Raw genomic sequence first — 24781 nt, 5'->3', positions numbered from 1 at the left:
TGACCACACTGTCCCCACGACACAGCTCTTGCTCCACTGAGCTCAGGCCAAGGCTGACCTGTGCTCCACGTGGCTGTTCTGCTTCACTGTCCCAGCAATGTTCCACAGGGCATCTCTGGCTGCCTGGGGAGGGTCCTAGGGGAAGGCTTTCCCAATGGCACCTAATGAATAACTGAGACCAGAGAAGTGACTCACTGGAGAGTCTGTCAGCAAGGCTACACTCTGCCACTCTGCTCTGGTTTCCAAAGATTTCAGGGATTGTGGTCATGGAATGGTGTTTCCAGGATGACTGGTAGAGAAGAGAGAATTATTCTGTTTTGCAAAAATTTTATATTTCTTATCTATATTGGTAGCTGTCTCCAGATGACTGGAGATTACATGTATATAGAACACTACAAAATTATTGGTTTTTCTGACTTTAGGAAACTTTGTGTTTCATAGATACACAGTTCTATTTATGTACTTATATTTAATGAGATGTTTGAAGTGTCAGTACTAAAGACAGAAATAATGAAAAACTCCAATCATTTCTAATCAACTCCCCCTGAGGAGATCATGATGTGGGGAAAGAAATGTTTGTGGAGGCCAGAAGTTTTATGACAAGGCAATCTGCCATTTTTATTATGGTTACCGTTTGCAATTAAGATAAGCAGCAGTTAAGACAAACAATTGAATTCTTATTTTGAATAACCTTGTTTGAGTTGAAGTAAATGTGCCAGTCAAAGCAACAGCAGAGATAAAACCACTGTGCAAGTCTAGAGTCTGGAATTTAAATTGTATAGTGTGCTTCACAGTAAGCCTTAGCTTTTGTCATGTTCTTCCTCCTTATATTGCTTTCCTTCTGCAGCCATCTGAGCCTCTCATTTATGGAGAGAAACATCCAGAATATTAGACACCTTCTAAAGAAAAGAAAAGTCCCATGGACCTCTATGTTTCAAAATAAGTTTCTGATTAAATCAGTTCCAGTCTGAGGCAGCTCTTCTGGGGTGAGCAGGTTCCAGGTAGCCAAAAGTCACACGAGGAAGTTGCAGTTGAGCTGCTGTGAGATTCACAGCCCGTGAGCTGTCTGTGGGAATTCTGCTCCTGGAGGAGGAGCTGCAGACTTGAGATGACAGCAGTGCTGGGCAGGACAGCACAGAGTACCTAAAATGACTGTGGATGCTCGGGGTTTATGGTGCCTGGATTGTGTCCATCAGCCCTTTTAGCTCATTGCTGCTGAAAGGCAATCTGAAATGGTTAAAGTCTGTCAAACTAGACACTACACAAGGACAACATGGCACTGTGCATGGGAACCTGGCAAGGTTTGGTTATTCAGTTGAATCTAGAGAAACAAAGAATTTATCTCCTATTCCACTAAATTTTTTCTTTAATCTGTTATGGATTGAACACTAGCCAGAGATAGCAAGCCAAGAACTTCACTGTTCCCATTTCAGCACTGTAAAAACATACTCAGAAATCATAGAGAGAGAGGATCACAGGTCTTTCCTTTCTCTGTGGTCAGCAGAGTGGTTATAAATTCTACATGTGTAGTTTCAGTGTGTATTAGTTGCTCTGTTAAGAAGAGATTTACACAACAGCACTTTAAGCCAAAATGCTCCTGGTTCACACAAGTCTGTCCTGTTAGTATCAACCCTTATCCCTTTTCAGAGCTGCCCAGAGTGGAGTGCTTGAGAAAAAAGCTGGTTTGTCAAAATGGGAACCTTGTAAGTGACAGATAGGAAAGCTGACAGTCCATTTGGAGCAACTTGTTAGACAGAAAATGGCAAATGTCTTTTTTTTACCTACTTTTTTAAAAAAACTGAATTCCCCCTTACAGCCAGTCAAAGCCTGGTGCAGAAGGTATAATCCTCTGTGACATGATTTGAAGTTGCTGGAATATGCTTGTTTCTAAAGTTTAGTTTATTGAATTCTTCTGTGATTTCCATTATTGATTTCCCTTTTGTTTCTGGAAGGAACAGGTGGACAATTGTCCCTGAAGTGAAAAGTACCACCATAAAGATGAGGAAGCAGAACTGCTTGAGCCTTTCCTGCAGGAAAGAACAAAGAGGGAAAGAGATCAAGATGAGCATATCTTTGCTTTAGTCACTTTCTTGGCATATTTTTTGTATTTGGTTCCCATGATGCCTTAAGTTTTTACATTTTTCAGATTCTGTGTTTCATTAGTGTGTAACTCTGAGCTCTATGCAGAGTGTTACTAAGCTCTCTTTGTACTTTGGTCAGACAAAACAATCCTTCCAGGCCTGAGAACCAAGGCCACCATCTGCCTCAGGTCCCAAAATGTACAAAGAAAAGTGAGTCAGTGGTGGGGGAAGAAACCAGGGGAATATGATTTAATTATCTGAAGCTATAATTGGACAATTAACCCCTGATATGGACCAAACTGATATCCATCTGAGAAACTCATGACCATCATCCATCTCAGGTGTAGCCTCTGCCAGGCTTTGCACTCTGCATTGCCCAAGGGGTATCCTTGAAGGCCTTTAATAAATACCTACTTTATTCTTTTAATTCTGTCTAGCCACACCAAGGCATCACCCAAAGTATTTTGAATTTGATAAGAAATTCTTTCCATTTCCCCTTTCCTTTTCCATTTTGAGCTTTGACAAATATTTCAGTCTGAATGAGCATCTTGGGCAAATCAGGGCCCTTTGGTTGCAAAGGTGGATGTGGGAGAGCAGGTGCCAAGAGCTCTGCAGCCTGACACAGCATTGCCACCCCCAGGGATGCTGCTGATCCCCCAGAGCTGAGCACTCACCACGATGAAGGGGAAGGTGGTGCCAATCACAAACACTCCCAGCCAGTTCAGAACAGAGCTGATCACAAAGGCAGAGGGTCTGCAGGACAGCTTGAAAATTTCAACCCTGGTGGAAACTGTGGCACCACCTGGAAGGATAGGAATTGTGTCTTGTTTGATGCCTTGGCTTCAATATTTGGATTGGGTGTTGCTGTTAACACAGTCAGCTGAGAGATGCTGCTATAATGGACTGGCATGAGCACCAGAATTGTGCAGTGGCATTGACTATGTTGCTCTTTTTCACAAAAGAAAACATTTGTGGCATCTAATAAACTGCTGGACACCAGCTTATTAAAATGGTAAAATAAATAAATTTTACACATCCAACAATTAAGTAGTTGACACTTGAGAAAGCCTGATATCCTCTCATTAAAGATGTGTCAAGATGGAATGACAATTATTATTGCTAAAGTGAATTTCCAGGGGGTTTCTGCTAGATTACCAATGAGTGATCTTCCCAGATTTACTTCCTGGGCTTTTCAGTTGGGTTTTGAAGTCACAGGATGTCAACTGTTTTGAGTTAGGAAAATGATTCAAACATGCCATATGGGAAGGCAAATATTTAAAAAATTATTAGCCTTTATAAAACAAAGAATTTTATAAAATAAAATTTAATGAGTAGCAGGTAATAAATGCCAGGAAAAAAATTACTCCAAAGTAGGTCTTCTTTTCTGCTGTCTGTGTGGGATAAGATGTAACATTATACAACATTTAATTTAAAACAACTCTTGCTTTTCTTTATCTCTTTTTCCCTGGCATTTAAAAAAATGTTTTATCCATCTGCTTTTGCTCTATTTTTACTGTATTTTTCCAGTGTATTTTTCCAGTGTACTTTTCTTATTGTTAGCAAAACTCAAACCTGATGGTATTGAATTTTATGTCCAATGAATAATTTGACCCACAGTGTTTAAATGACTGCAAGATTATGTTAAATGAATTTGCTTATGCAATATAAAGCAGTATTTTCCTAACCCTATTAATAAGCTCACCTGACTCAATTCCTTTATTTCCTTTGATTGATAACTTACCTGGCCCAACAGCAAAGACAATTGAAAACAGGACAATGAGAGCAAGGCTGCAGTATGGCATCCAGTAGTACCAGTCCTGGGGAAAAATATCCCATAACAAACTTCTGGTTAAAAACTGCTAACAGCCCTAGGTGAGGAATCCTGCTTTTCCTACACTGTCACCTCAAGAGAGAATTGTGCAGTGTGTGGGAGCTGAGAGCTGTGAGTGCTTTGCTCTGTGGATGGGGCAGCTGAGCTCTTTGCTAGGTGAGCAGACACAGGTCTGCCAGTGCAGAGCAGCTGCAAATCTGGGGGGGGTTCAATTAAACAAAGTCTGAAGAGAACTTTTGCACCCTGTCCCTTCTTCCTGACCTTATAGCTCTTCCTCCAATCCTTAGAGATACAAAAGGACAAATCACATCTTTCTTAACTGTAGTAAAGTTATAGATTTAATAACTGGTACTGCAAAACAGTTTTTTCTAGATCTTAGTCAAGGAGAAATAAGACTTGATGCTTGAGGAAAAAAGATTTATCTCTTCTGTGTTTGGGAGCTTTCATGAATGAAACAAAAGCAGAAGTCTGCTGCCACCTTGCTTCCAGATGAGTTTTGCAGTTTATCTGTAGAGTAGCTCTGGGTCAGAGCACAGGTGATTTGCTTCTGAAAAAGCTGCAGCAATGACACAGAGGTGTCACTGCTGGAGAAGTGAGCTGTTCTCAAGCCTGTGCACAGAGAGTGCCTTCCACAGCTGTCTGCAGCAAAGCTCAATTGCAAAGGAACTGATACAAAGGGCCTGGGGTTTTGTTTTACTTGTTAAAAACAGCATTAATAAATTTTCCTAGGGCTGTCTTGTGTCTGTGCTGGCTGGTGTTTGGAGTTTGCAGTCCCACAAAGTCAGGAGTCAGTGTTTTATGTGTTCCAGGCTAAGGTCATGGGTTCCTTGAGAGGAAGGCAGGAGTACTGCTAAGAGAGAGTTTAATCCTATGTATAGACAAGCTTGATGTAAGGCTCACTTTCCTTTCTCAGTAGGCTGGTCCTGCCAGGGAGCTTTAGATCAGAAATGCATGGGCAGAGCAGAATCTCCTTACCTGGAGGGACAGAGTGACAGTGATAGCAGCCAGCAGTGAGCCCATGATCCAGTAGCCTCCTCTTATGAGCACTTTCCTGCCCAGTCGCTCAATGATGGAGCTCTGAGGGACAGAAATCACCCCAGTGTCAGTGCTGGACAGCAAAGTGTGCCCCCCTCCCCTGCATGTGACTTACACAGACCACAGCAGCCACGAGTTCAGACAGTCCAACAGAGAGGGTCATATAGGAGGCCATTCTTTCATCAAAGCCAGCTGCCTGAAGGACTTCAAAAGTATAAAGATAAATCTGAAAAAAAACAAAACAAAAATCATCAAACAGTAAGACAAGAAAATAATTGATTTCTTACCCAAACTTGCATGACACTGCCTAGATATGAGCTGCTGAGCATGCAGATCAGCTTTGGAGGGAGCTGGAATTCTGCACTCTTTTGGTAGTATTCACTTTATCAACAGACAAAAATACTATAAAACATTATATTAATTCATTAATTAATTCATTAATTAATTTGATAAAAGATAAATTTGCTGGGATAATTGTACCTCCAGTTACTACAATGCAATTAGGTTTGCAGACTCCTGATTTAGGTGCTTTCATAAACAGCCAGGTAAATCTTGTTTTCAGAGCCCATCCAAAAACAACATTGTAGGATATTCCCAAGAAAGAGGAACATGGGTTATGGAGTCATGAGGGGGTAAACCAAACATCTTTCCAAGTCTCTCTGCTAATGTTTGGAGATTTGCTGAGGTGATAAAGATTCCAGTTTAAGCTGTGTTACATTCAGCTGTGTCTTTCCTTTATAGATGCTGCTGCATCGTGGTGTTAGAGGTATGAAGCTCATGCAGGCAATGGCAAAGCTGTGACTTCAGAAGGATCCCAGCAAAGCACTGCTGTGAGGAAAGCAGAGCTGCAGGAGCTGCAGAACAGGGAGAGTGCTTGTTGTTAGCTTTAAGGGCAGAGTGAGCCATCCCAGCATCTAGGGGTGCCAAGAGCCAGAGGAGAAATAGCAGCAGCTGCAGTGAGCAGTCACATAGAACTAGAGATTTTGCCAGTAGAGAGTGGGCTCATCTGTAAGAGTGAGCTCTGGAGCTCTGCAATGACTCCCAAAGGTGGCTATTCCATGAGCTTAACTACAGAGGCAGGTCACTCCAGCGGGGACCAGGAGCTGGGCTGAGGGATGTCACACAGGGCCCAGCCAAGTTTGTGTCTGCTGCTGTCCTCTAGAAGGGCTGGCAGACTGCAAGGTTTGGTCTGAGAAGCCTAAGAAAAATGGAGGAAGCTCCTGTGAGCTGTGATTTCTTGGGACTTTAAGGGGGAAATGCACTCAACTGCATTGATGCCACATAGCTGAATTGTGGCGGTCAGAATAACTATCATGTACAGCTGCCAACGGAAAGATGGTTCTTTCACTAGTTCCAGGACACTCAAGATCTTGGTGTTTTTCATTGTTGCCTTCTCTTTCATGATGTCATCAATTTCTGCTTGGTGTTGGCCTTCACCCCAAAGCTGCCTTATGGCTGTGAAGAAGGAGAGCGAGACCTGCCATGTTAATTCATCTCTGTTTTTTCCCTGGGAAGTTTTCTGAGTAGGTGATACAGGTGTCTGGCAGCCCAGTGTGCATGGGCTGGGCTGTGCTGAGAGGCAGAGATGTCTTATGGGGTGTTCCAGAGCCCTGGTCCCCTCCTGCACAGTGGGACCTGTGGGTGCACAAGGGCTCCCTCCCTGCCCATGGGGCCACCTTCCAGCCTTCCTCCTTCTCTCAGGTGTGAGCAGGGTACACAGCCAATAACCAGAGCTAAGGGGTGCCCAGTGCAGCCCTGCAGTGCAAACAGCTATTTTTCATTCTTCATTTAGCATTAATCATCAGACTGACAGTGCAGGTGGTGTCAGACAAATGCAAAAGGTTATGTAGAGGGAAGTAGTTTTGTGTCCTATGTGGGGACTACAACAATAATGATTTTAGTTCATATTCACAGAGCCACGTGGGAAATGAGCAGGGAGGAACTTTGTCCTATTTATTTCTTTCCATATGGGGAAAGCAAGCATCACAAAATGGCTCTAAGTCAAGTGAAGAACAGGAAGCTGAAGCCCTCAGTTACCTTTTTTGCAGCCTTCCTGGTCTCCCTTGTGCATGAGGAGGTATGGTGGGGACTCTGGGAAGAAGGGAAGAGTGAGCAGCTGCACCAGTGCTGGCAGTCCACAGGAGGCCATCAGCACAGGCCACAGTGTCTGGCTGCCCAGCAGCTCCCTGGCAGGACAAAATGTGTGTTAGAGCTCATTGCATCAGCTGTGAGACAAAGGAATGGGTGGAAAAGCAGAAGAAGAAGTGAAGGGTGGAAGGGATCCAGAAATGAATGTGTGGTAAACAATTGCATGATACCTTTGTCCTGTAATTTGTCCTATGGCCTTTCCCAACGTCCAGAAGAAAGAGGAAGTGGAGTTTGCAAATCCACGTAGCTTCTTAGGGGAAATTTCTCCAACATATTGGTGATGAAGAGGAACACAAAGACCTAGAGGTGAAGAGAGAATTAGGAGAGAGAAGAAGACATAACCATTGGACATAAAACTAGAAGCAAATAATGAAGTATTACAGAGTACAGCTGTCTCTGGCACACACCTCAGCCCACATATAAGACTTTTAGTACCAGATTTTTTAACTCTTACTACAGAAGTATTGGTCCTTTTGCAGAGTGCAGTTTCCTGACATTAAGAAATATATAATCTTCCATTTAAGGTGTAGGTGAGCCTCATCATAAGATCTCCTGTGAGCCTTAACATGTTTTAAAGGACACAGGGTGTGCAAGTGCTGAGTAACTGAACACTTTTTAGCAGTATTTAATACCCTTGTAATTAACCCACACAATCTCAACCTTCTCTGACATAATGCTGTTAAAGAGCTGCAGGGTAAGCCCATGGCAAATTATCACATTTAGTGCTATAGTCAATGATGATTTCCATGTGGTTTAGGTGGAGACATGAGTATTTATCTTCTGCCATCCAGCAATAATTTTTATGATTTCAGCAGAGTTGATGCTTCCAGTTACATCTGTTAACTCAGACATGCTAAATACTAGTCTGGGAACAGAAGCTGTTTCCTGGTGTGGTGGTCACAGCCCATTTTATCTGTTTCAAATGCAATATGTTCTTCTCTTGGCTGTGTGTGATGGCAAAGCAATCTCTTCTGATTGCAGTCTCTTTAACAAAAATCAGGTTTTTGAAAGAGGCATGATACAGCTTACCCTTCTCAAATTACAACCACAGCTCTGCAACACACCTGTATGTCAGAGAAGCAATGTACAAAATCTGATTATTTGAAAAATAGGTATTAACTTCTAAGTTAACTCTTCAAGAAGCATCCCTGTGAATATGCAAACAATAGAAAGGCAAGTTTTGTGTAGGGAAAAAATACTAAAAAATTGCAGCGTAGGAAGTTTTTACTGCCTGTAGTCTACTTGCCAGGAGTGATTTTGCTTTATTAAGCCCAGATCTTTGTACTAACCTCAAGGAATACTCCCCCTTATGAAAATACTAGCTTTAAAGTGTACTGCAGGTTAAATTCAAGAAAATATTATACATAATTTTTCCTTCAGAAAATCCCTTGTTTCCTGTGTATCAAAACATTTCTGACATCAATCAATAATAATTATTCTCTTTATTGCAGTGCATTATAGAAAACCCTTTTACAAAAGATCACTGACTTCAACATTTTGTTTTCTTAGTGCAGGCTTATTATTTACTTCAAAAAAAGGTGCAAAATTTTGTGAGATTGTGTTGAAATCTCCCACTCACCTGTGGGAGAAGTCACCCACCTGCACTTACTCCACACATGAAACGTCCAACCAGAATCATCTCAAAGGACTTGGAAATTTTACTGCAGCCCATGATAGATGCTGCCACTATCATGAGCACATTGTTGCACAAGAGGCATTTCTTTCTGTAAGTGCAAGAAAATGAAATTTATTTTTTTTTTACTCCAAAGGGAAATGACACTTAGTGGCATGCATTGGCTGAAGTTGTCTTGGTAGTTTTTTTTTTAATTACAGATTTGTGGTTCAGGAAAAAATCAACACTGGGTACTTTGAACTCAGGATGTGCCTTGGCATGTGGCTGCAGCTGGGAGTTTGGGAACACTTCTGGGTTGTGTAGCAGGGAAAACTTTGAAATCTTTTCTGCACTTGAACATCCACTGTGAAACACATTACTGCAGCACCAACAAGGATCTCAATGCTGCTGTATTTTGAGTAGCACTTTCAAAATCTGTTCTGACTCCAGCCAAGTGCTGCCTTCCTTATTGTAGAGATTAATTAATTGAGATGAACCCAATCTGAAGAGAGGACATGGGCAGGAGGCAGGAAAATCAGCTGACACCACAGCTAAGTGCCTGTGCTACAGCCATGACTAAGCCTAAAAGTCTGTCTCATTTAAAACCTCAACTATCATTTCCTCAAGCTAAGATCCAATTGACAAATGGTCTTTAAACATACATACTTGCCAAATTTGACAGTGAGGTATCTGCTTCCTGAAGAACCCAGGAGACCTCCTATTCCAAAGATGGACACAGTGATGGACCACAGGAACAGGAGGTTGTCCTGCTGGATGGGATAGCCATAACGCTCCAGCCAGGTTTCATTAATGAAAGCCTTGACGTGCTGAGACAGGAAAAAAGATCACTGACAATACCTGTGACAACAGGTCACTTATTTTATTATATTTACCAAATATTTTTGGTGCTTCAGCTGGAGCTACTACTTCACATAGGCTATAAAAATGTGTAGTAGCTAAAAGACATAGTATAATAGAAAGTGCTGTGCTCATTCTGGCATTAAAAGTTCAATCTTTGGGTTTTTTAGCCTTGAAATTTTGAGGCATGGACTGGTACTAAAGAATAGGGCAAACAGTACTACAGAGTTCTGCAAATGAGTTATGGGTTTTCTCTCACATACCTGCCAAGAAGGCCACATTACACAGAGCCTGTTCAGTGCAATTCCTAAATACTTTTTCAACCAGAATTTAGTGCTCTGAAACCAGAAAATAAAATGTAATAATGTCTTCCCTCTAGACTTCAGTGCCCTTAATGGAAGTTTATCTGTGATCAGGGGAGAGAAGCAGACATTTTCCTAGAGCATGGCTCACTTGTTCTATTTTTGTGTCAATATGGATAACCATAAAAACATCAACTGAAGAAGGCACATGAGATTTTAGGGGAGACAGATGCCACCCAAGCTAGTGTGTGTCTTCTGAGGAACAGTTCTATTAACAACAACTTGCAGATCTCTCTTTTCTATCTGCAACATTTTGACATGCTCTGCTCTTCATGACAGTAGATGGGAAATGAGAGGAGAATCCTGTGATTAAATGAACATGAATGCCAGAGGAGCAGCCTCAGGCAGCAGTGGAGCTCAGGGCTCTCATTAACCAGTGTGCCATGGGCATCTTTGCCTACCTGAGACATGTAGGTGATGGTAGAAATTTGGAAGCCAATCTGGAATGTTCCACCAATGCCCAGGACAGTGATCATCTGAAAGAGCCCCTGGTACTGAACCTGCAGGAGTAGAAGAAAATCTTCTTAGGGTTGTAGCCAGTTCAGACTGTTCTCACAATTTGTCTTTCATTCTCCAGAAACATTTCATTTGTTCAGGGGATTTTCAGGTGGGAATATTCCCTTTGCTTGCCCTGGTGTGAGATGTACATCCTCCTGTGGCTTCCCTGCCTCCAACTCAAGGAAGTGCAGCTTCCACAAACATCATTTCAGGGCTGCTAGCATCCAGCCCTGCTCCCTGCCTCTCAAAACCTCTGCCTGCCCTGTCTTGTCTTCTAAATAATTACATGTATTTAACAATGCACTTTTTTTACCAGATAAGCAAATCAAATTATGTTTCTAGATAAGCAAATATTTTCCAGTCCATGAAAACATTTAAGACATTAACATAGTGATAAAAATATGAAAAAAAAGATTGATGGCAGAGCATATGAAGTGCTGCAACACCACAAAACAGAGGCAGAACCACTTCCAAGATGCTTGTAGTGAACAGGAGCCTTGTTCTTACCAAGACACCAATTTTGTTTTCTTTGAAATTCCAGCAGCACACAGAAATATCCCAGATATAAATATCCCCCCAAGTACTTACCAGGTTGGATAGGAAACCAGTCATCTCTGCCTGAGGGCTGGCTCTCCAGCCTGTGATGTGTCTTGGTCATCACAGGCTTGTGTCTCTCTGCCTCCTGCCTGCTGCTGCAGCACTGGGCATTTGGCTGCAGGGAGCAGAGTTAAATTTTTACTGTTTCATCTTCACTCACTCACATTTACTTCAACTGGCCAAAGTTAACACTGCCAGATTAAATATTTCAGGAAATAATTACATCCAGTCCAGTCTTCAGGGGGAAAGTTTAAAAGCAGAGAAAATCTGCATCTGGGGAGCAGTGAGGGGTTTTAGAACAGTTCAGGCAAAATAATCCAAATAGTTTTCCAGGAACAGTAAAATTATTTACTTTTAATACACTTTTTCAGTATGTGTATCTGCCATAATCTGCAGAAAGCAAAAAGCAACTGGTACAAGGTTTAGCTATTGTCATTTATTAATAAGTAAAGTATGTGATATTCTGTTTCAGATTCTTTGATAAAACAAATATCATAATTGGAAGAAAAATAGGCAGGTTTCAGAGCTTAATTTTGCTGTTCTGGCCTTATGAATCAGTTAGACTGTGCTGGGGAAGGGTATTTGTTGTCTGGTGTTTATGGGGATGTTTGTTGAAAAATCAGAAGAGATTAAGGCTCATGAAAGTTGTCAGAGAAGGAAAATATGCCCTAATGAATTGGGATAGGATCATCAGGACCTTACTCCCTCAGGTTTCAGCTTTGACACAGAATGGGTCCAAAATCAGTGTTGCAGGCATGGATAAATCACCTTTGATTCCCAGAGGAACCAAACTCTTGCTCTATGTATCTTCCAGTGGAGCCAGCACTTGGAAAAAGGGAGCAAAAGGGGTTGGTTTGCCTGGGGTTTCCATGTGTGGTTATTGCCCTGTGCTCTTCGTGCCCTCAAAGCCTTTGCTCCTCCTCCTCATGCCAGGGGACTGCCCTGGTGGGGGCAAATGGGGCAAAGGGGTTGTTCTGAGGCACTCAGTAAATGCTCAAGCTCACCCTCAGGACTTGTACCTTCAGTGTATAAAACACAGAATGCAATTATTTACAGAGGGGTCCTCTGCAAATCCTGTGAGTCTAAATCAGTGAGAAAAAAATGCATGTTAATATTAAAGCCTTGGTTACTTGTGTAATTCCAACTATAGTCTGTGTAACTGCCTAGAAATGCTGTTTATCCTGGCTGCCAATAGTGTTTAGAATGATTTGGCATTTTTTACAGACATGGGAACTACTTGCATATCTCTTGGCTATTGTTTCAAAATGTTAATGTTTCCCTTTCCCTATGTATTTTTTCTCAAAATGTTGTGAGGTGTAGGCAGGCTATGTCATAAGGATTCATCCCTTGAAAATAATGACCTCAAATAGCAGCAAATCCCACCAGCTCTCAGTGAAATTTCTCTTACATTTTGAGGGATTTCTGGTGATTCTGAGTCATGGTATTATTTCACTTTATTAGCAATTTTGGGAGAATTTCATTCTAGGAGCTTACTTCTTGTATTTTTGTTAGGTCAATGAAATGGACCATTTCTGTTGAAAATGTCACCTACATTCTTGAAAAAGCTGCTACACTGGAAATTGTGCACAATTTCATATTTAAAGAATTATTACTGAGTTAAGGAGATCTTGTAGTTATTTTTCTTTTTTTAATAGACCTATAAAAAATGCTTGCTGTGAAATGGACAAACGCATGAACTCCACCTTCATGAGGTGTGTCAAAGAGTTTTGTGTAAAGAGCTGAAAATCAGACTTGATTCTAAGCCAGCTTGAGCCACACTAAGCTGCTCACTGTGGATGACTGAAGCCATCTGCAGTTTAATTCTGCACTGAGAGAAACTCTGTGGTTTCTTTTAGATTTAATTTGGGTTTGTTATAATCCAAAACTCCAAATTAAATTCTGAATAACAAAATCGTGGGGACTGGAACTAAAGAAAATGTTTAGGTACAAAACACGTTTTAAGTGAAATCTAAGATTTTAATATAGCACATATTTCATGTTCCAATGACTTGTTGATTGCTGACTGCTCATATCACATTTTCAAGGTGATATGAGAGTGACTCTCATTCATGAAGATTCCACTTGTGTCTGTGAAAAAATATTGGTAACTTTTTCCCATAATAGAAAACAATAATTTGCCTTTGTTTTGCAGTCTGCAAAAAGCATTTGCAGTATTTTATGACCTTAATATATGGTCTTTCTGCTGAGCAGTTGGTGAAGGTGGTACTTCTTCAAGATAATTATTTCCTGGAAAGGAATGAGATATCTTCCTAAAATCTAATGTGCTAAATTCTTTGGTTATTTTTATAACAAGTTTTCCTTTGTGTCTGGAAGAGAGAGGAAGGAGGAAGATGTTGATCTGGTTAAGATCTCAGTCAAGATAAGGAAGCAGAAAGAGATGAGGTTTCCCTGGAAATAAATCAGAGAAAGAAAATTTTATTTTTTTTTTTTTCTCCTCCTTTTACAGCATTTTGAACATGATGACAAAATGATAATAATGAAGGAAAAGTTTAACTTTTGAATTCCAGTTTTGACTTCCAGTTTGTTTGGTTACTGCAACATGATGCACTCCAGTCTTTAGGTGTGAAACAGCAATAGAAATAAATTAGTTAAAATTTTCTTCTTTCTTGAAGGCAAGATATGTAGGATGAGTAGTCAATATAATTTGAGATGTCACTTGCAGAAGTATGAGAGAAAGGCCTTGGAAGAGGATTAGAACGACTCACAAACATTAATATTGGCAGGTTAATCATCTACTGTTTGGTTTGTCAGTAACTGCAGGAGGTGCAGCAATAGCGAGTGTTTGGGGATCAGGCCTCCTGAGGTCTGGCACTTTGGATTGCTGTGGTGTGGGAGGATGAATGCTTCAGATGGAAAGGGTCACTAAGCCATGAGGAACAGGAGCAACCTGGCTTCCTGCAGGAGACCCTGGAGCTGCAGCAGGGCTGGAGCCCATGGAGAGGGACAGAGGAGTCCAGGCACTCCTTCCTAAGGCAGCCATGGTGCTGTGTGCCAGGGATGAGCAGTCCCTCTGCAGCATCCCAGCTCTGCTGCTGACCCCAGCTCCTGCAAAAGGACCAGCAAGGAGAGGGAATCAGAGAGAAGCAGCTGAGACATGGGGTGGAACTTACCACAGCAGAACACAGCCCTGGTGTGGTGCAGTGCCAATAGTGAGCACTGATCCCAGTGGATGTTTTCCCATCTGTCCATTGAGTTAGCAGCTCTGTGGTTTAGTGTCTGCTCAGCACAGTGCAGAGGTTCTGCCACTGCAATTGCATTTCACCATGAAACCTGTGCAGTCTGGGAAAGAACACCATGGAAGAAGGTAAAGGGTACATTTGTAATCCATTTGGCCTCATGCTGCTCTTGCTGTCACACAGGAGACACAGGCATTAAAAATTCCCTTTATAACACTGCAAGCTGTGCTGTCAAAGAGGGCATGGTGGAAACACCTCGAGTGGAGAGACTGATGTGTTTGTTACCTGAGTATCCTGCTCAGAGGCAGCTCTGGGTGAGCTCTTATCCTTCTGCACAGAGGAGTGGGTGGAAAGAGCTGGCAATGAAAAGGTGATGGAAAAAAAATGCAATTTGATTTGGGATGCATCCTTTACATTTTGACCCTACTCCTAAAGATAGTCCATCTGCTTTTCTTATCATGGGGGAGGATTTGTTCATGGAGTTGCAAAGGAACTTGTGAGGGATCCACCAGTTCCCAACACAAAGAACATTACAACCAACCACTGGTACTGAACATGCAGGGAACAGCACAAGCTCATCTCAGAAGAAGCTGTGATATCCCAGTCCCTGCATTTCTAGGATATTGGCTGGATTGATGGTGCTTAAACCATCTCAGCAGAACATGCAAAGCATAAATCGAAAAAAGATCAGGCAGATAAAAGTTCTGGAATTTCAGTTTTGCTGCTCTTCTTCACATTAGCTAAACCAGCCACAAAACCTTTCTTTTCAGATGTACCATTGCATAACATTGTCATACCAGCAGCTAGGAGAGCAGCCTGATAGTGTCACACTGGGACATGGAAGTGAGCAGGTAAAAATGGTACAGAAATACCTCACCATCTAACAAGTATAGGAATTTAATTCCTAATTTTTTAAAATTAGTTTTTATAACCAGTTGAAACTTCCTGCAAAGTTTCCATGATGATTTATCCCAGAATGTTAAGTCTGTGTCTTTTGATTTTTTAAAATTTTAAATGTTAGCTCTAATTTTAAAGGATTATCCCCTGCCTACACTATAATTTTGGAAAAAAAGTTTAATAAATATGTAATGCATTATATTTAGGAATGGCAATTGCAACAGGCAACCTCTCAGTTCTCTGAAAGTTAATGCCAACAGCTGGTGCTGCCAGCTGCAGTACTCACCATTCTGGAGGAGCTTGTCCATCTGTCAGAAGTGTGGCTGATCCCAGAGCTCTGCCAGGCTGAGGAAGTGTTCTCTCCCATGCCTCTTCTGCACCTTCAGCTTAAGTAACCATCCTGCTCTCAGGCTGAGGTTAATGTTTACTTCGTATGATTTCTGTTGATTTATGCTTTTTGTAGCAATTGGACAACACTTAAAATGGGTGGATTAAACATTTCAGTGCCTCAACAGGAGAGAGCCCTCTGAATGGGAACATTCAGTATCATGAGTGCTCCCTGTGTTGATACAGGCACTGATAAACGGAGTGAATCTGGAATCTAAATCAGATTTCAATTGCTGGAACACACACTGGCACTTTAATATCAGAGCTTCTGTGGTTATTCCTTTAGAAGCAGTGAGTATATTATTTGTAATTTTTTAATAGAAAACTCCCTAAACAATCTAAAACTCAACTCAGACCTCAGCACAATGGCAATAAATAAGAATGGTTAAAATGCAGAAAAAAAGGACTTATGGTCCTGCTAAGGAGGAAGCATGAAATACCATTTGTAATCATGGCAGGAAAAAAAAAATCAAATTTATCAAAAATATACAAAGGTAGAAGAGTTTGGGGAGGGAAGTATCAATAATTGAGAGAGACAGACACTACTGACTGGTGATCAGAATCCAACTTTACTGTGAGCTTCATATGCTAATATACCATTTTTAGGAAGGCTTGTAATTTTTTACTACATTCATTGGGTTAAACACCACACAGACAAACTTTACATTTCTACTTAATTCTATCTTCTTTCTTGATCCAACCTTCTTGTAATCTTCAAAGCTCTGTTTGGGAGCACAGCAGTGAGCTGTAGGGCTGTGTGCCACCAAAGTGCAGTGTGTCCTACAGCAGCACACAGATAGCACACACTGGCCATCACAACTTCTTTCTTCTGAGCAGTTACTTTTTTATAAAATGGGTGGAATTTTCAAGCTATCTACTGTCTCAGCACTCTCCCAAAATATTACTCTCTGTCTCTCTCCAGGGCTCTTTCCTTCAGCTCTCAGCACTGTGTGTATTTGTTAACCCTTGTGCCATCCATGAGGTACCAGAATATAGTACAAGAACTTCCTCCTGATTTTGCTGCAACTGATGTGCATGGAGAGTGGACCAGTCTGCTCCAGAGGATGCAAGTGAGGGCTCTTCTTACCAAATGCCTGGGGGTCAGGCTGGTCCCTGACAGTCACAGGGACAATCAGGACACACAGTTACTTGATGTCAGCTCAGGGAAATAGAAGATGTTCTTCTACCTGGTATTTATATTCTGCCTGGTGTTTGTTCATGTGCAGCATTCACAATCAGTGCTAAGTCCTTTACAGTGTGATAGCATCAAGAAATTACACGAAAATTGTTTTCAAGGACTATGGCTATGTTTAATCCTATTTTCATCCTGCTCTTAATCCTACTCAGAACTTTCTTATAAAGTAAGAAACATAGATACAAATCCTGCTGTTTTAAAATTACAGCAATGGAGAAAAACTTGCAATACTATTGATGTGTTACCCCTGAGCAGTGGAAATTATTTCTGGTGGTTTATCAGAGCCTGGTGCAAAATGTCTTTTCTTCAGCAGCACTCCTCTCCACAGCCTGATGACGTTTCCTCTTAAACTGGCAGTTTTTGAATTTTTCTGTGATTTCAAAGATTGACTTCCCTTTTGTTTCTGGGAGGAACATGTAGATAACAACTGCTGAAATGAGCAGGACAGCAATAAAGATGAGGAAGCAGAAAGGACCAAGAAGCATCTGGAGATAAAAAATAGAACAAGATGAGTGATATCCTTGGCAGCACTTGCCCTGTAGATTTTTGAAACTTGTTGATTTGTTCCTGTGAAATAGGGAATGGGCTCATTTTACAGAAACAATACTTATTTATCTTTTCAATCTGTTCTTGGGGCAGCAGGTGGCTGCTGAAATATTGGGAAGTGTTTTATATAAATGGCCTCCATATGCTATAGCAATAAGGGAGTCACAGTTTAGATCATCTACAAGTCATTTCATCCTACTCCCTGTCGAGATCAGCCTAGAAATCCAGATTAAACTGACAAAGAGAATATTTGAATCAAATTACATACTACAGCAAAGGGGAAAATCATTCCAGTGAAGGTGAGGCCCAGCCAAATGACGATTCCACCAATTACAAAAGCAGAGGCCCTTGTTGAGAGGGTGAAGATTTCATTCATGACAGCTATAACAACTCCAGCTGAGGAAAAAAAAAAACATTAAAAAGTGATATAAACATGTTTGTAATTGACCATTTCCCATAGAAGATACCTCAGCTCCTCTAGTGTGGGAATTCTGTTGTGTTTTCAAGACATTCATAGGTGTCAGGCACAACCCTCACAATACTAAAGAACATTTGAATTTGGAGACTTCAGTAACTACTGGTTTAGTCAGAGAACTTCCAGATTAAATCTTATTTTAGGTGAGTGAGGTTCTACCTCTACCTTACAGAGAGCTATAAGTTTGGGAATGGTGTTACTGATGTAGGTGATTAAGGGTGATATTAAGAGAGGACAAGCAAGGACAGAGCAGTGCTAAGAGGCAGATTATGTTCAGGTGTCACTCTTTCATACGGTAGGATTTTACAGCTAAATTGAGAAAATTCTGCTATTTTAGAAAAGCCTAAATCACCCTTTGGCAGAGATCAGCTATCTGAACCTGTACTGCTGCACTGAACAGTATTCACACCCAGCAAAACAAGTCTTCATGAATTGATTAACATGAATTAATTTGGTTTGAACCTTTAATCCAATGAGAGAAAACAGGGTCCTGATTCATCTGGGTGTGAATTATTTAATATAATTTGTTAAAGAATTTGTTTTTTGAGTAATTAATTAATGAAAAATTGAGATTCTCTCAATCTCAATTAAACTGCTGATTTTCAAAGATATACTCACACATTCTAGTTTTATTTCTATGCATATTCATGGCCTGTGCTTTTCCCATGGCCCAAATTTTCCTGTTGCTTTTATTGTGATACTCACCTGGTCCTATTCCATAAGCAATGATGAACAAGAAGATGAGGATAACACTGCAGTAACGCAGCCAGAGAAACCGATCCTAGACAGAGGCAAAGGGAGAGAAGAGAATGAGAATTAATTTTGTAGCTGTAACACATCTGATGCAAGCACAGGAACAGCAATATTTGAAAAAGCCCATGATGCTGAGCTGTGTGATAGATGCTCTCTACACCTGTTTATCTTTGTTTTTTTAACACAGTGGAAGGCCAGAGCAGCGAGTGGTGTCACATCTATGGACGTGAGCTTAGAAGCCATTCTGACCTGCTGGTTAGGACATGAAAGCTGAGGCTGACTCTGCCCTGCACAGAGAATCCTGCTGCAGGCCCACTCCCAGAGGGATTTGCTTACACTCAGCAGGAGGCTGGTTTCCAGCAGCAGCAGTATCAGTGCCATCAGAGAGTAACCCCCACACAGCAGCGTTCGGCGCCCAAACCGGTCGATTATGGAGCTCTGAGGAACAGGAAAAAATTGCATATTGCTGGAAGCATGGCCAAGTCCCACTGCGAGCCATCCAACAAATCAACATGCTCCTCGAGTCCTTTCCACTTCAGAGAACACTAATCTGATTGGTACCAACTTCATTGTTTTATTGAATTCCTTCTACACTCTCTACACTATGAATTACCATCACTGCCCAGCACTGCAGCTACTTCCTAAACTCTGCCATCAATGGAAGCACGTTGCAACTCCATTTGAATGCATAGATATACATAAATATATGGAAATGAGTACACATATTTTTGTTTGAGTTACAATTCTTAAGGAGTTCTTATAAGAAATTAAGATGAATGAAGATGAGACAAAATTTGAAAGTTAGGACATGAAAAAATAAAAGTTGGGACAAAATTTGCAGTGGATGGTAACAACCACTGTATGGATTTATGCAGCAGCACAGAAAAATTCTTTGGTTCAAAAGGAGAAGATTAATTTGCTTCAAGGAAGAATACTTTAATTCTTAAAACCCCAGGAAGCTCTGACTTACACAGAACATGATAGAGATGAGTTCACAGACTGAAACTCCTAGAGATACATATGGGATTATGCTTTCCTGCAGATTGGCTGTCAAAAAAATTTCTGAGGTGTAAAAGGTGATCTGGGAAATAAGAAAAATAAAGCACAGTTAATAGATGTGATATGTGCTTATCCAGCATCACTCAGAACTAGATTAGTCATCACTGAAAACAAGCAATACTTTATTGGGCCATAGTAGAGGTAACATAACTGCTCCAGATGTCAGAAATTGAAAGGTTAATGGCAATCAAGGAAACAGATTTGTAAGGGGAAAAAAAAGAAAGAAAAGAAAGAGAAGTAGTTGAAAGGAGAATATTGCATGTAAGACATGGGTAGAAGGTTGTTTTGAAAAAAAGAAAAGGAAAGGGACAAGACAAGAAAAGAAAAGCAAATCTCAGTCTTAGCACACCATACATTGTCAAGCAAACAGTTGATTCTGATGCCCTTTTCCAGCTGCTAAACAGAAGCTGCTCATCTGCAGAGTGCCTGAGGGAATGGGCACCATTCTCCTGCCAGCAGAGAGCAGAGGGAATTCCATTGCTGGCAGCTGGAATGAGCCACCTCCAGCACAGGCTGGGCCAGTGCTTAGGGGGAGACACCCCAAGACAAGTGATAACATGAAGGGAGTGACTGCCAGCCTGGGCTGCACTGGGCTCAGCCTGGAAACAGCTGGGAGGGTGTTAATGAGTGGATAAATGTCTTTCCTCTAATGAAATGAAACTGAACAGCAATTGCTGGCCATCTGCTACTGCAGAAGCCAAAGAAAGTGATACTGGGTTGTTGTAAGCCTTAGGATACCTGTAATCCTTTCCTCTACAGATTCCTTGGTTGTACTGCCAGGGGAATGAGGGCAGCAGTGCCCTTGCAGCAACTTAGGCTGAGCTGGAGCTCTTGTGTTCCCATCTGAGAAACTCCCTAAAGTTATGAACAACAGTGGGGGTGACACCACAGGTGCCAGGCAGGGGGCTCTGTGTGAGGAGGGGCAATGTAGACCCAGAGGAAAGGGGTGAGTTGGCATTGTGGCACTTGGGACACTTATCAGCAGATCCAAGCATGGAAGCAGGGCATACTCAACTGCACTGAAGCCACAGAGCTGCAGACTCAGCAAAAGGAGGAGCATGGTACACAGCTGTGGGTACACTGATGGTTCTCTCAGCACCTCGAGTACATTCATGATTTTGGTGCCTTTTGTCATAGCCTTTTCCTTCATCAAGTCATCAAATTCTGTGTGATAATTCCCTTCTCCCCAGAGTTGCTTCATGGCTACAGAAGAGACAGAATGAAGTATACTGCTCCATCATTTGATCCAGTCATAATTTTTCAACTTTTAATGATGCTGAACATTTGCAGATGAGTCCATGCTTTGATTCATTAGTTACTGAGCAAAGGACTGGAAAGAACATCACTTACTGGAACATGGTGAAACTTCCCTGGAAAATGCTGTAGCATCTTAAATGTCTCTGATGACTCTGCTTGGTCTGGAGGACTTTTATCATGTAATTATCAAGAAATCTGTAGCTGGCTAATAGAAAAGCCAATTCCTGCTGTTAGCTTCACTTTCTCAAGAGATATGATTTAACAAACTAAGGTCTGAAGTTTTATTTTACCTTTCAAGCAACCAGCTTTGTCTTCTTTTTGCAGCAGCAGGTAGGATGGGGACTCAGGAAAGAATGGCAAAAGGAGCAGTTGAATCAATGCCACCAATCCAGGGAAGGACAATAGCACATTCCACATGTCTTCAGTTCCTAAAAGATCTCTATGAAAGCATGTTAGAATCCATTTATAGCCCAGTAAAATTACCATTTATAACTAAACTGGTTTTTTCTAAATTCTAGGCTGGCTAAAGAGACACAAAATACATACAGTCATTGAAAAGTTCAATTGATATAGATGATGTTTAGGTTAGCAATAGGAAAATAAGCTAATACTTTATTTCTTCTGCAAGACTGACATTTTTCTTAGACTTTTAATTTCTGAAGGTCAGAACATTCACATAACAGCTCTCTGAACCAACACTGCACCTCTGCATGAGGTTATCGAGAAATTAGCAAAACATTTAGATCTCATAAATTTACTAAGAGTATTTACATACAATCTTTTCTTATTAATTTCAGCAGAGAGACTGCACCTCCAGAGATGGAGTCATCCTTTCTAAAGAAGAAGGTCTTTCTCTCTCCAGGGGAATGACATGGAAATCTCAGAAATAGGGTAGATCCCTCCTTTTTGACTGATGTAGTTAAGCAAAATAAAAGCCCACCCATGGTGTATGTCTGTTTCTAGGACTGGGAGAACACCACTTCCCTTCTACATAGAAGAAAAATAAGTATAAAACAGGCTGAGACAGAGTAGCACAAGCACCTTAATCCAAGAATTCTTGCTACAGCTTTTCCTAGTGCAAGAAACACAGTGGAGGTCACATTTATAAATCCACGGAGCTTCTTAGGTGAGATCTCTCCAGCATACTGAACATGGGCATTCATATGAATTCCTGAAGGGAGAAGACAGGAGATGCTAAAGCTGTGGAAAGAGAGAGGGTCCCTTTCCAGTTCCCTTTCAGCTCTCTCCTCTCTCTTCTGAACCCTTTCCCATACATCCTCTGCAAAAATGGGCTGAAAATGTGCCTTTCACTTTGAGACGTTTAGCTAATCCATCAGGTCTCTCTACAAGACCTCTTGTAGCCAAAGGACAGCTCACCTTTCCCCAACCTGTTCCTTGTTCCACTGGGTTACAGGGCACTCCTGGGTGCTCCCAGCAGGAAGATCTCTGTATCCACCCCAAGGAAGCCACACTAACATGGAACATGGGGAGTCCTACCAGCAGCAATGCCCTCGAGGAAGCGCCCAGCCAGGATCATCTCAAAAGCCTTGGCTGTCCTGCTGAAGCCAGTGAGCAGCGTGGCTACTATCAGCACCACATCATTGAGCAGCAGGCATTTCTTCCTGCAAGAGTGAACAGCACCTGGGTTTGAGCCATGCTTTGCTTTTCCTTCTTTGACTCATGTCTGACTCTTTTCCTCTGGATTTACAGACTGAAGCCATGGCCATTTGCTTACAGGACAACAAAATGTGGTTATGAAAAGGCAAAATGTCTTTGCAGAGGATGCGAAGGGAGAAACAAGATATTCACTCTTATTCACTTTGTGAGGCTGAAGGAAAATCCTGCAGGGTCAAATATCAGCAAAAATACAGGAATTGTATGTCAACAAAAGCTGTGGCAAGGGAATCAGAAATATCTGCATGTTCTTGTCTCTCCAGTCACCCAGGTGTAGTTTCATGTGCTGGGTAGATTCTGCAGCAGCAGGGGGCAGTGAAATTCTGGTATCCCTTCTGTTAGTTGAATAATATTTAATAGCTTCCCCTGCTGCAGCCCTGGCTAGTGAGACACTAGGCAATGTACTTACTTTCCGAATTTTGCAGACAGGTACCCACTACACAGACAGCCTACCATGCCTCCAATGCAGTACACAGACACGGTGAGGGAGCAGAGCAGCATCAGGGTCTCCTGCGGCAGCGCTGAGCCGTATCGCTCCAGCCAAGTGGCATTGATGAACTGCTGAATGTACTGGGGCACAAAACACACCTTGGTTCCACCAGGGCACTAATCATAAGGTTCTTCATGATGTTTGCAATTTAAAAAATAGGTTAATAGTCATCATTAAAAGCGTGGCTGTATGTTTGCAAATAAGGATTGATATTTCCTCTCATACCACTTAACAGTGTACAAGCATATTTCAGACATTAATTATACTCTTTAGTGTGCTGAATCCTATCTCTCCTACACCAAAAAATTAGGACCTTATATCCATTATAGTGAAGTGCAAATGTTCTTGTGGCCAGTAATGGATATAAAGAGAAAAGCTGAAGGCTGACTCTTTTAAACTACTTTTGATTTTCTTTTCTTTCCCCGTGGCATAAACTTTAAGGAGTTATCTCAATATGTTTTTTCCACAAAATTCTATGGGATATTGTCTTTGGAGCACAGCTCCTTGCAATCCTGCAAATTTTGACAGTGACAGTATGGCATTGGAAACAGCTGGGAATAAACTGACATAGCAACAGCTAAGAGCTTTTGTAAAGCATCTGCAAAGTGTCAGGCCAAAGACCATGAGGAGCAGCTCGAGATGGGATTTTCTTTTCTCAGCTTCGCCTACCGGAGAAGTGTAGTTGATCACAGACATCTGAAAACCAGAGATGTGGGTTCCACCAATTCCCAGCACCACAATCATGAGCCACAGCCTCCTGTACTGAACCTGCCAAAGAGAAACACAGCCTAAGCTCCTGATGCCAGCACGCCTCTCAGACCATGAGATCATTTACAGCACCTTGTATCTTCACTTTTCTAAGACTAAGAAACCTTTAACATGATCTTGAATTTTACAATAATCAAGTAAAATTTATTTGTTGAATTGTTAAAATACAAATCTGGGCATTCTGCCATGTTCCTCTCCTGGTTATTAGCAATCTGAAAAGATACATTCTCAAATTCTGTTAGTTCTGCTAACAACAGAAAACAAAAATCATAAAAGCCTTTGTATTTACCTTAGTACTAGAAAGAAGCTACAGCTTTTTTTAATCCCTTTTTGCTTTCACCTTTGCCTCCTCAGGGACAGTGTTTACCATTTTCCAGAGGTGACTGAAGTCTGTCCTCTCAAAACTTATTTTTTTTACGTTTCACTTTTATTAACCCCATATGAAATGACATTTTTAGAGGCCCCATCTGAATGAGTCCTATTGGAAATGCTGTGTTTCTGTGACATACACTGAATTTCAGAGCATTTCTCACAAGCACATATGTTTTCAGGCATTTAGTCAGGTCACACTTTAAACTGATGAGTATCCTCAATTGTTCCTGAGAGTGCAGAGCAGTAGAGTGGGAGAGTTTTTTGTGTTTTGTGTTTTTCACTAATACTAAGTTCTCTATCTTCCCCATGTCTTCTTTTAAACCTCTGACTGTTTTGCATTTCTAATGTATTTTCTTCAGATGTCATTTAGTCAGTCATTGCTCAACCAGTGTTGCCCCAAGCTCTGTTGCCCATTTTTATTACAAGAAAGAATTATTCCCTCTGCTGCAATCTTAAAGATCATGCTGCTGTTAGTGACCTGGGCTAGAACACAAGAATTTGGATACTCACCAGGTCTGAGAGGAAACCAGCCATTTCCCCTTGAAACCCTGCCTGCTCTGAGAGCCCTTGTCAAGTCTGCCAGATGAGAGAGATGGGTTCCACACTGAGATTATAAGAGTTTGGGATCACAGCACAGAAGTTAATTTCTAACTCTGTGGCTTTTAGCAATTTGTGTCCTCCCCTGACAC

At 41.4% G+C, this 24781-nt stretch overlaps 1 protein-coding gene across 1 annotated transcript; it reads right to left on the bottom strand.

The window, feature by feature from the left end:
• Window positions 1-599: 599 nt before the first annotated feature.
• On the bottom strand, window positions 600-24737 carry LOC306810306 (uncharacterized protein). Its single transcript, XM_079322735.1, has 24 exons — window positions 24603-24737; window positions 23622-23720; window positions 22872-23032; window positions 22286-22410; window positions 21830-21959; window positions 21079-21227; window positions 20547-20734; window positions 19443-19553; window positions 18809-18910; window positions 18425-18500; window positions 17513-17640; window positions 16984-17183; window positions 16205-16283; window positions 10329-10427; window positions 9374-9534; window positions 8695-8819; window positions 7266-7395; window positions 6985-7133; window positions 6215-6402; window positions 5063-5173; window positions 4888-4989; window positions 3823-3898; window positions 2756-2883; window positions 600-2027 (listed from the first exon to the last, which is right to left on the bottom strand). The coding sequence occupies exons 1-24, from the start codon at window positions 24624-24626 to the stop codon at window positions 1821-1823; spliced, it is 3048 nt and encodes a 1015-aa protein (XP_079178861.1). The 5' UTR covers window positions 24627-24737; the 3' UTR covers window positions 600-1820.
• Window positions 24738-24781: the final 44 nt, after the last annotated feature.

Source organism: Erithacus rubecula (assembly GCF_903797595.1).
Source record: "Erithacus rubecula genome assembly, chromosome: 19".
Lineage (NCBI taxonomy): Eukaryota > Metazoa > Chordata > Aves > Passeriformes > Muscicapidae > Erithacus > Erithacus rubecula.
This window is presented reverse-complemented; position numbering and strand designations above follow the sequence as displayed.

Coding starts and splice junctions, on each gene's coding strand:
- LOC306810306 (XM_079322735.1), bottom strand. CDS start 24,626: ATGGCTGGTTTCCTCTCAGACCTG. Junction 7,396..8,694: donor CATGTGTGGAGTAAGTGCAG/GTGGGTGACTTC, acceptor CTTCACCTCTAG/GTCTTTGTGTTCCTCTTCAT. Junction 5,174..6,214: donor AGCTATGTGGCATCAATGCA/GTTGAGTGCATT, acceptor GTTTTTTTTCAG/ATTTATCTTTATACTTTTGA.